The sequence below is a fragment of the Eschrichtius robustus genome, chromosome 13 (genome assembly GCF_028021215.1).
Source record: "Eschrichtius robustus isolate mEscRob2 chromosome 13, mEscRob2.pri, whole genome shotgun sequence".
NCBI classification, from domain to species: domain Eukaryota; kingdom Metazoa; phylum Chordata; class Mammalia; order Artiodactyla; family Eschrichtiidae; genus Eschrichtius; species Eschrichtius robustus.
In genome coordinates this window covers 42,246,887-42,258,231 of record NC_090836.1, presented here as the reverse complement: position 1 = coordinate 42,258,231, position 11,345 = coordinate 42,246,887, and the positions used below count along the sequence as shown (strand labels likewise).

The 11,345-nt window shown below is 54.0% G+C and overlaps 1 protein-coding gene across 1 annotated transcript; it reads right to left on the bottom strand.

Moving 5' to 3' along the window:
- AQP2 (aquaporin 2) lies at positions 1-5,054 on the bottom strand. The gene is made up of 4 exons (XM_068560257.1): positions 4,610-5,054; positions 1,313-1,477; positions 841-921; positions 1-210 (listed from the first exon to the last, which is right to left on the bottom strand). Exons 1-4 carry the CDS (start codon positions 4,967-4,969, stop codon positions 1-3), a joined length of 816 nt encoding a protein of 271 aa, XP_068416358.1. The 5' UTR covers positions 4,970-5,054.
- Positions 5,055-11,345: the final 6,291 nt, after the last annotated feature.

The following is an 11,345-nucleotide window of genomic DNA, read 5'->3' as shown; positions in this document are numbered from 1 at the left end:
TCAGGCCTTGCTGCCCCGAGGCAGGCTCTGCGGCGAGTGCAGCTCCACCGACTGCCGCCGCCGCACCTCGCGCTCCTCCCAGTCAGTGTCGGGCTCCAGCCCCTTCAGCACGGCCAGGCGCTCCGACAGGCTCTTGGCGGGCGGGAACAGGATGTAGTTGTAGAGGAGGGAGGCCAGGATGGCGCCGACCAAGGGTCCGATCCAGAAGACCTGGGGGCGAGCGAGAGGGCGGCTCGCGGGAGTGCTCCTCTCCCGCTTCCCGTTGAAAGGGGGGGGCCTCACGGGGTGAATGTAATCAAACGCGTATCCATGTAGTTATCAATGACTAGTGAGCAATTGGGAAGACTTGTTAATGGGGCTAATGGTGCGAATTGGAGCCGACTTCCCCGGGGTGAACTTGGACAAGTTACTTACCTTCTCTGTGCCTGTTTCCTCACTATAATAAGACGTACTTTCTGGAGTTCTTGTGAAAAACTAAATGAGTCAATATTTGCAAAGCACTTAGAAGAAGTCCTGGCACACACTAAGTACTAGATAAGTGCTAAATAATAATATGTTACGTAGTATAAATATTACCATTAATCGGGTTCTAAGGCACTGCGTCATCTGTTTTACACCAGTTACCTCACTTAATCTTTACAAAAAGCCAAAGCAACAACTGCTCTTATCCTCATTTACAGACGTGGAAACAGAGTCTTTGGCGTCACACCTGAAGGGTGGACCCAAGACTCCACGGGGCCCCAAGAGGAGGACTGTGGAGGGTTTGCTGATCCCACCCCAAGCTCTTCCAGCCAGATGGGTTTCTGGGGGAGGGGAAAGCAGGGAGGTTTCAGCCATTACCCAGTGGTTGTCAAACTTGCCGGTGACCACAGCTGGAGCCAGAGAGCGGGCAGGATTCATGGAGCAGCCAGTGTAATGGATCTGCAATGGGAGGCAGGGGTCAGGGAGGGGAGGGAGGTGAGGAGGGGACGGGGGGCAGTCTCTGTGCCTCTCTCCAGTGCTTGACCTCAGCCTAAAGGGAATCCATGCGATGGACAATTGAGTTCATGTTATATTTACAGGGCTCGCTATTCATTTGAAGCTGGAGTGATATCTGTCCCTTTGTGGTATATGGGAGGCAAACCCTCTGGGGTGTGTCCATGTGTCTTTCCCTCTTGGGAGTTCTGTGTATCTGTCCCTCTGGGGTCTTTGTGGCTCTCACTTTTGGGCGTTCTGTGTATCCGTCTCTAGAGCGGTCTGTGTGTCTGTTTCCTTGCAGAAAGTCTGTGTGTCTGTCCCTCCAGGGAGGCTGAAACCAGTGGCCATGACCTACCCCAAGGAGGTGGCCCAGGACCACAGAGAAACCGATGGAGAGGGCGGGGGTACCCAGGTTGTCTCCACGGCGCTCATCCGTGGAGGCGAAGATGCAGAGCACCAGCTGCAGGGTCAGGAAAAGCTCCACAGTAACGGCCTGGCCAGCTGTCGAGTTGTTGCTGAGCTGGAGACAGAGAGGGGGTGGGGGGGACACACTGAGCATGCTCCCCACTGGTGCCATCTTCCTGCCCACCTGCAGTCCAAGCTCCAGATAGGCTTCCGGGCAGCAATCCAGAACACCAGGGCTCACCAGCCACCTTAGTCCAAACTACTGATGGCTTCTTCCTGGGCCATGGCACAAAGGCAGGGGGATGGACCCTACAACTGCTTGTGGTCCCCAGGCCAGAGGTAGGGAAACTGACTCCATAGCCCATTAGATTTGGGAGCTGGGGTTGTGCGCCTGCAATGTGAAAGGAAAAGGATGCTGAGATCCAGAATTTCTGCTTCCTGAAGAACAAGGAGGGAAGAGGTTTTGATAGCAGCAGGAAGCTTTAGGCCAGGTAATAGGAAGAACTTCCTCTCAGATACTGGTGTAACGAGAGGCCTGCGGTCTTTCCTCCTGTGGTCAAAGGGCTCCCAGGAACAGGATCTAGGGGACGGTGCTAGTGTGGCCCCTCCCACTGTGACTGCATTGTACAACTCTTTCCTCTAACCTTTGCCTGTTCCCTTTGACCTTGCCTGTTCCATACTGCATTTCAGGCCTCAATTTTGCCCTGTGGATTGGCTCCCTGCATATCCTACAGAGGTTGAGGTTGGGGTGCTGGAGCCCTGTACTGTGGTGCCTCCACACCCATGTGGGGTGCCCATGGTCCCAGCAGACCTTGCCTTGGGTAACAAGAGAACTTGGGGCTGAGCAAAGAGGCGATTTCATAACTAGGCTGCACCCAGTACTGGATTTCTTTCTGGGTTTTGTCATCTTATGCCCTACATCCTGCCCTCTGGGTCTGGGCACTGCACTGGGCGGAGCTGTGATAGTTCTGAGCTCCCACGATCCTTCTCCAGGCCCTGAACCCCAACCCCGGGTCCTAGCCCTCAAGCTGGCACCCTTGGGTCTCTCTAGAGTCTAACTTCAACCACCCCCTGTGCCCCCCTCCCCCCCGGTCTTCCAATGTAAGAGCCTATAGTGGGCGGCAGTGAAGAGCTTTGAAGGCAGACACTTTGGCGCTTTTGACTTGCTGTGGGGCCCTACTTATTTCAGCCTCAGTTTGTCTTTCTGTAAAATCGGGATAACAGAATGGATCCTGGAGGACTGTCTGAGAAACAGAAATGACGAGGGCAGAACCCCAGCTCCACTCCCACTGGTAAACAGTGGATCTAAGGGAGACACTGTGGATGTGGGTTTGGTGTCAGACAGCTCTGGGTCCACTTCCAGGTGCTGACACTGGTTCTGTGATTTGAGTCAATTAAATGCTGAACCTCAGTTTACCACTCAGGGTGGAGAATCACAGAATTCACCTTACAGTCTTGTACCTAGAATGAGATGAAATCTGGCCTAGCACGAAGCAGATGCGCATCAATGGTAACTTCTTGGTGGACAGACTGGCTTTTCCAGTGATCTCAGAGGACACTTGGGACAGCCATGGGGGTCAACTAGCTCTCACTAGCCTCAGGACAAGTCAGTCCCGCGGCTGCCCCATTCCAGCCAGGAAGGTTCTCCCCAGTCCCTCAAGATGGTAAATGCTGAGCAGTAACTTGGGGGAGCCTCCTCAGACCCTTCCCTTCTGAGGACCCTAGTCAGCTGTGAGCTGATGGAAGAGCAGGAGGCCATGTCCTCATGGCCCCTTAGCACTCCCATTGCCCTGCTATTAGAGGAGGTTCCCTAACCACACATTCTTGAGACTTTCTTGGCCATGCTCTCAGGAAGTTCCTCTCTCAGTCTAACTAGACCTCATCTTGCTGCAAACTGAACTAATTTCATTCTCAATGGAAATGGTCAGATTTCTCAGTCTGTCCACCACCATGGCCACTCTCGCCTTTTCTCCACCTTGAGCCCCCAGCCTAATGATATTTTCCATTTTGAAGAAGAGAGAAGTTCTCCAGTTGGGATACCCCTGCCCCTTGCATGAGGAAGGCCACCTGTGCAGAGGAGGGGATGGCCACAGAGACTGTGCAGGACTCTTCAGAGACATCAGAGCTCTTATCCAGTGGCCCAGGGATAGAGAAGGCCAAGAAATGCAGGAGACTGAGGCACAAAAGAGGCACTTGCCGTCTTGGCTTGGGATGGGGGATGGAGCAAGAGCTGTGTTGAGGGGACGCAGACTGTCCCTTCCCACCCATGCCCTCAGATGCCCAGGCCTTTCGGAGACCCGGGAGAGGGGGAGGGTGGGGGTGGGGAGGGGGAAGGGGCTGCGGTGTCACTCTCAGCCCCCAAAGTGCCCAAGGCTCCCGATTAGCCACTGTTCATGGAATCATCAGTTAGCTCATGGGCTCTGGGGACCTTCTCCGAGGTCTGGAGAGACCTTGCCCCTTTAGCTTTGCCCTGGGTTCTGGTGCTTTCTCTGGTATTGACAAACTGTAGGACTTTTAGCCTGTCGCTTCCCTTCTCTGAGCGTCAGTTTCCTTGTTTGCAAAACAAGGCTTAGGTGGTGGCCCAGGAAGGGGATGTTGGTGGGGTGGAAAGATCCTGGGTTTTGCAGTCCAGCCTGGGTTTGAAGGCTGGCTCTGGTACTTCCCCTTTTTGAGCCTCAGCTTCCGTGTCCTTAAGAAATGGATCTTCTCATCCCTCCCTCGCAGGCTGTTGTGAGGTATCAACGTGTGGCTCATGAGGAGCCCCTGCTGTGAGGCCTGCACACAGTAGATGCTGAAGAAATGTTGGGTCTTCTTCCCTCGAGAAGATGCTGGGGACTAGCCCTCTGAGGTTCCTCCCAGCTCGTAAAGCACGTCTGCTCTGGGGCCCTGTCCTCTGCCGAGTCCTAGCGCAGCCCTCACTGTAATGCAGGGACCAAGTCAACAGAAACCCTGATGCTCCTGTTCCTCCAAGAGGCTCAGGACAGAAGGTACCAGTAGACCCGTGTGTATCCAGAATCTGCTCTGACATTACTGCTCCTTCTACCCTGACTCTCCTATGGCAGCTGTGTTCCTGGCTCTCGAATTTCTGCCCCTCCCCCATACACCCACCCTCCCTCTCTTTCTGTCTCTCTCTCTCTCTCTCTCCCCACCCAGACCCTCACCCGGATCTGGTCCCTCCCATGTCATCCTTTATAAGAGACTCCCCAGGATCTGCCCCTGTGGAAAGGACAAAGTTCTGGCTACTCACAGCATTGACTGCCAGGTCCCCTCGGATGTCTGGTGGTGTGATCTCATGGAGCAGAGCGGCCCCGGCCACGGCCCCCAGCAGCTGGGCCGCCACATAGAAGGCAGCTCGGAGAAAGGAGACGTGGCAGCCCACCAGGCAGGCCACAGTCACGGCAGGGTTGATGTGGGCCCCGCTGACGTGACCCAGAGCCTGCACCAGGGTGCCGATAGCCAGGCCAAAGGCCATGGCAATCTGCAGTACAGAGGGCAAGGCCTGTGGCCAGTTGAGGGCCGAGCCGAGGCCAAAGAAGACGAAGATGAGTGTGGCCAGGAACTCTGCAAACACCGCCCTGGAGAAGGCTATGGATCGGAGTTCCCACATGCTGTGGAGACTTCCGTGGGCTAGTCCAGTGGTCTCAGGGACGGGAAGCTTGCGGCTCGCTCTCTCGCTCTCTCTCCGTCTTTCTCTTTCTCAGGGTCTCTGGGGAGGCTGGTCATGGGCATTTATAGGGTTTTTCCAGCCTGGTTTTGGACACGTGAGATGGAGGTGGACTTTGGGCCAGTACCTCTTCTCCCCTGTGGCTGCCTCCTGCCCCCGCTCTCCACCCCTGCCTGCAGCATGCCTATCACCCCATCTTGGACTTCACAGCTGAATAATGTTCCCCATTAATAAGCTCCAGATAAGGACTGACGTCCCCTAGTTTTCCGTGTTTGTTCCCTTGGTTACCCCATGGCTGCTGCCCCAGGGCCTCCCCTGGCCCCCCCCCCAACCCCCGTCCTAGGGGGATTCTCTAGGGGATTGCACCGCCAAACCCCTCTCTCTGATTCAAACTGTTGGCCAAGGCAGGGGCAACACCTTACAAAACTGACCACGAGACAGGGTGTCAACGCTACCCCTTCTGGTGATTGGGAAGTTCCTCCTGCTGTCTGACCTCCAATTATTCTTTCTTGCAGGGAGGGAATGGAAAATAACTGGTTGATGTGACGTGAACCTTCCAAGGCATAAAGGTTTTGTGTCTCTTCTGTGCTCGCTTTCTTGCAGTCAATCATCCATAAGTTATTAAGCTTCACTTGCTCCCTGAAACCCCAGCCAAATAGCAGTTCCCATAGCCTGGAGGCAGGGGGTGATTTCCGAGGCACTGGGACCCTGGCCTTGGGTGATGGAGTCAACCTGGGGTCGACTGAGGAAGCTGCGGGCTTCTGTTCCATGGTCCATCTCTGTGATTTAAAAGGGATAATAAACGTACATGGGCTTGGGGTTTGGAGTAAATGAATTCATGCATAGAAAGTGCTCAGAGCTGCGCCTGGCCCACAGCAAGCTATCAATTGATATCACCTGTTATTAATAACATTATTTATACTCTGAGGTGGAGACCACGACTCCCCAAACTCACATGTCAGGGTCCCAGAAGCTGTGACAGGCTCTAGGCACACCCTGGAGCTCGGAGCCACCCAGGCCACAGGGGGAGGACATTTTTGTGGGGCAGTGAGCTGTGCAGGCTCAGGGAGGCTGCAATAAGCAGCCCTCCGGCCTCAGTGCCCACTCAGCCCAGCATCTGGGCAATGCCACCTCCTGCCATCAATGCCACTCTGGCCCGAGGTCTAGAGACATTTAGGTCTGGGCATCCCCCCGGCCCCATTCCATCGCACTTCTCTAATCCTGCCAGCCCTGCACCCTCTCCTGGGGACCAAAAGGCAGGGTCAAGCTCAGAGTGTGACCAAGAGGACCGGCTCTGGGCCCTGCTCTCTCTCCTGTCCAGCAGGTCCCTGGGCAAGTCACAGTCCCAGGTATGGAAATCTGAGAGTGACTGGAGACTGAAGAGTGGAGCCCCTTGTGTTGCTGTGTGCCCTTGGATGGGCCACACAGCCTTTCTGGTCTTTCCTCTTTGGTCAAAGTGTTCATGATCCTGAGAGAGAAAGTGGCCCACTGACCCTTGATTCTGGGCAGGATCTCCCCTAACCTGGTCAAGTGTAAAATCTCTTACCTCCCGATATACCCAAAAGTGGTGTCATGACTTCTCTCTGTAGCCCATTAACCCCCAGCCCAAATTTGTGTATGTGTATGTTGGTCATTCAGTCACATGGTCATACATTTAGAACCCAGCGGGATCTTAGAGGTCATCTAGCCTATGGATCCCATTTTACAGATTACAACATGGAGTCCAGAGAGATTGTGACTTGCCCACGTTCTGGTCTGGACCCAAGTGTGGAAGGAGGCGAGGGCCCCTACTTGGGCTGTGCTTTCCCTTATTCATTTATTTATTTATGGCTGCGTTGGGTCTTCGTTGCTGCGCGCGGGCTTTGTCTAGTTGTGGCGAGCAGGGGCTACTCTTCGTTGCGGTGCGCGGGCTTCTCATTACAGTGACTTCTCTTGTTGCGGAGCACAGGCTCTAGGCGCGCGGGTGTCGGTAGTTGTGGCACATGGGCTCAGTAGTTGTGGCTCGCAGGCTCTAGAGCACAGGCTCAGTAGTTGTGGCGCACAGGCTTAGTTGCTCCACGGCATGTGAGATCTTCCCGGACCAGGGATCGAACCCGTGTCCCCTGCATTTGCAGGTGGATTCTTAACCACTGCACCATCAGGGAAGTCCCTGAGCTAAAATTATCATCTCATTTTTTATGAGATGAGGAAAATGAGACAGCGAGGTTAAGTAACTTTCCTGAGACCACACAGCTAGTAAGTGGGGAGGCGGAATTAGAATCCCAGGAGTCTGACGGGGTTTTTTTTGCTTTTATTTTTGTTTTGGCTGCGCCACATGGCTTGCAGATCTTAGTTCCCTGACCAGGGATCGAACCTGTGCCCCCTGCAGTGGAAGCGCGGAGTCCTAACCACTGGACCGCCAGGGAAGTCTCAGGAGTCTGACTTTAAGAGGACATTTTTAGTTGTGAAAGTGAACCCCTACCTCATACCCACCCTGTGAAATAATCAAGATAGGAAAGAAATGAGAAAGAAGGCTAAAGGACTCTGAATACTAAAGAAGTGGGGATTTGTGTGTTGTTTGCTGGTGGCTTGAAGGAGGGGGCCGAGACTCTGGAAAAGCAGAGGTAGGAGGAGGGTGTCTGTGGGGAGCTGGGCCAGGGAGGGTGCCCCATGTGGAAGCACAGCGACAGAATTCAGGACCACTGCTGTCTGACAGATGACGTGAGGTGTTTTCCTGCTCTGAGCCGAGCTGCAAGTGCCCTCCATTCTCCCCACGAGGTCGGTAAAAGTGGGTCACACACCTCAGCCCATGAGGCTGGAACTTTGGAGAAGGAGGGAGAAGGGACAGGGCAGATCTGCAGTCGGGCAAAGTGGGACAGAGTGAAAAGAGCAACCCCAGGCAGCAGCTGGCAGGAGGGGTTGGGAGTCTGCGGCTCTGGCCCCCTCAGGAAGCCTGAAAAGTATTGTAGGGTGTCAGATCCACGCAGTTCTGGGATGGAATGCGCGCCTTTGGATTTCTATGTAGGTTTGCCAGATAAAACGCAGGATGCCCAGGTACATTTGAATTTCAGAGAAATAACAAATTGTTTAGCATAAGTATATTCAAAGCAATATTTGGAGCACACTCATATTGAAAAATTACTCATTATCTGAAATTGAAATTTAACTGGGTATCCTGTATTTTTATTTGCTAAATCTGACAACCCTATTCTATGCGAAAGCAAAGAGGGAACCCAGAGGACTGAAGGCCTGGGGACATCTGGGTTTCAAACTAAATTCTCACAAGGACTTTTGGGGATGAGTCTTATTAGCCTCATTTAACACTGGAGGAAACTGAGGCACAGAGAGGTTATGAAAGTTGCCTGAGGTCGCAGGGCTGGTAAAGAGCTGAGACAAGCTGTAAATACATATCTGTCTGATTCAGAAATTCAGGCTTTTGCCCCCATGGTTGGCTGACTTCGTCCTCAAAGGCCAGGCAGTCCTGATAGCCGAGGCCCAGGTAGAGGCAGGAAGGTCACAGGATCAAGCTCCTGGGGAGACACAGAGACAGCTTCCTGCCGTTTCCCTCGCGCCTGTGGGGTGGGCCCCAGAGATGAAGAAGATGGGACCTTACCTGACCACCCTATGGCTCCCACTGCCCATAAGACAAGGCCAGACCAACTCCTTCATTTTGGGGCCCTGATACGCGTTGTTCCCTCTGCCTGGGATCGGTGTCACCACCATTTTCTCGTGGCTAACTCTTCCTCCAGGCAAGTGACTTTCAAACCTTTGTAACTGAGACCTGCAGGAAGAAATACATTTGATATCCTAACCCATAAACATTATCTCAATAGAAAGAGACAGATAACTAAAACTAACATTTCACAAAGCAATATTTCCTAAATGTGATGTTTTAAATTCCTCTACTCTATTTCACTAAAAAAAACTCATTTAGGTAACAACTACTAAACTGACTTCATGACCCACTAATGGGTTGCCACTCACAGTTTGCAAAACACTGTTTTTGATCCTGGCTGAAAAGCGCTTTCTCAATGGGTAAGAGGGGTGAGGAGGGGTCAGGAACAAGCTTATTCTCATTTAAGATGATTAGGTGTGAGTAAGGGGCGCAGGGGCAGAGAGACCTTTCTAATAATAACCCTGCCTGGTGAGGTAGTGAGTTCCCGAGCTCTTGGAGGAGTCCGATGAAGGCTGAGCAAACACCGGAGAAGCTGTGGCAGGAGCTGGTGCACCAGGCTGAGGGCTGGACAAGCCGACGAATGGGGTCACATACAGCTCCGCAGCATGGAGAAGCCCGGCATGCATGCTAATAAAGCTGCTGTATAGGTGGGCATCTGGGAGCCATTGTGGGCGCTAGCGGGAGGGGAGACCAGCCAGGAGGAGGACTTACTGCTCCTCCCTTGACTGAACTCCTCCCAGTCCCCGGCTTCCTTCCCCGTCACATCTGGGGAAGGCTGGCCAGGCTGGAGGCCCCAAAGAGCCAAGGGTGCCTTGGTAGCACCCTCCCTGGGGGGTGGGTGGGTCCTCCCTGCAGGGCTGGAGGGCAGAGGGGGAAGGGTTTGCCAGCTGACCCGGGAGAGCTTGTGTCTCTGTCCTATGGGGGGAGAGAGAGGAGTGGCGAATACCAGGGTCAGGCCGTGCTGGGGTCATTGCCAGATTAGGGAGTAGTAACGAGCTGAAAGTGTTGTGGGCAGTGCCTTGCTTGCAAAGGTCACCCAAACCTGTTTGACTTCCCACTCAGAATAGCTGCAGCTAAGCCCATGGTGCCTGCCTCCAGCATCCATGGCTCCAGCGATTGGGGGACCTGCAGGGCCCTGTTTGGGCTCTGGACAGGGCCCCTCTCCCCACCAGCACGCCATCATGCCTGCCTTCCTCCTACCCTGGCGTCACATCCCCTCTTGTCCCTCCCAGACCTCGGCCTCTGTCAGCCTCATACCTCTCCTCGAGGCTTGACCCGCCCATCAAGTGTGCGAGGCACCGAGCTAGGCTCACACAGATTCTCTCAACCAGTCATCTCAGCTATGTGAGCAAGTGGGCACCAACCCCATTGTACAGATTAGGGTAAGGAAGGCTCAAGAACATTAAGCTGGCTGCCACTTCCTCTGCCCCTGCCCCACAGTGCTCTGCTTCACCTCTGTGACGTCACGGATCATGCTGTCCAGGATGATTTGGTCAAGCTCTGAGGACAGGAACTGTATCGAATTCATCTTTGTTGTCCCAATGCTTAATACGTGATTGGCCTGGTGTAGACACTCATAAAAATGTTTGTAGAACGAACTGTCTGCCCAAGGTCAAACAGCTAGGAAGTAGCTAAGCCATAATTCAAATTCAGATCTTCCTGGATCCCAACCCAGTCCCACACCCTTCATCCTCCTCCAGGAAGCCTTCCCAGACTTACTCGGTCAAGGCAGCTTCTCCACCCCACTCCCCAGAATCCTGGGTATTTGCGTGTGTTCCTATCCCCCTTCTCCCTGCTCTCCCTGAAGTCAGGGACCTGGGATAGCGTCTCAGCCTGGCTCTGATTCCCCAGCTCTGCCCCCAGAACTCAAGAAGAACTCTGTGAATGCAGGATGCCCAGCCTGGGGGTGGAGGACCCAGGAGAGGAAGGCCTCAGCCAAACCAATGGTGCCTTCCGGCCTGTGGGCCCAGCCACCAGCCTCATGACCCCTGCTCATCCAACCACGATTCCGCCTGGTACTGGGCCTGCCAGCTTCTCATGAGAGCCTGTCCAGGTCTTGGTATTCTCCCAGGGTGGGTCCAGGTGGGGCACCTAATCCTCTGCTCATTTTGCTGCAATTCAATATCAGTCTCCAGTTTACACGCTCTGCTGCCATCCTTCCCTCCTCCCTCCAGCCTCAGCTGGGGGAAGGGAGAACTGAGTACTCTCCGTGGCGGTCCTGAGACACCCTTGGGAGTTCCCCCAGCTGACCACAGCCCCGGGCCTGCTCAGGGCTGAACGTTGGCCTTGGGACAGAGGGACCACTGTGCCCACCAAGGGAGCAAGACCTGATGTCCAGCGGCCTGGGGTGGATTCTGGGTCCACCTCATAGGCGGCCTGTCTGTGGAGTCCAAAGCCACTCAGGCTTTCCAAGCTTCCTGGTGAACAAATGTAAAAGTACCTGCACGTGGCAAGTGTTCAAAAATACCAGTTGAGGTTTCCCCAGGGGCTGAGGGCTTGTGGCTCTGGAGAATCCCTTCTTCACCCAACCACCCGCCTTGGGCTGCAACGTGGGCTCATCTGCCTTGGTTCTAGCTAATGAATGTTTTCTCAGGGTTTTAGGGCAGTTAAAGCAGTTCACTGTATTTAATTATTCATGCAACAAATATTTATTGAGTACCAGTC

Coding starts and splice junctions, on each gene's coding strand:
- AQP2 (XM_068560257.1), bottom strand. CDS start 4,969: ATGTGGGAACTCCGATCCATAGCCTTCTCCAGGGCGGTGTTTGCAGAG. Junction 1,478..4,609: donor GGGACCTGGCAGTCAATGCT/GTGAGTAGCCAG, acceptor CTCTGTCTCCAG/CTCAGCAACAACTCGACAGC. Junction 211..840: donor GCAAGTTTGACAACCACTGG/GTAATGGCTGAA, acceptor GCTCGCCCCCAG/GTCTTCTGGATCGGACCCTT.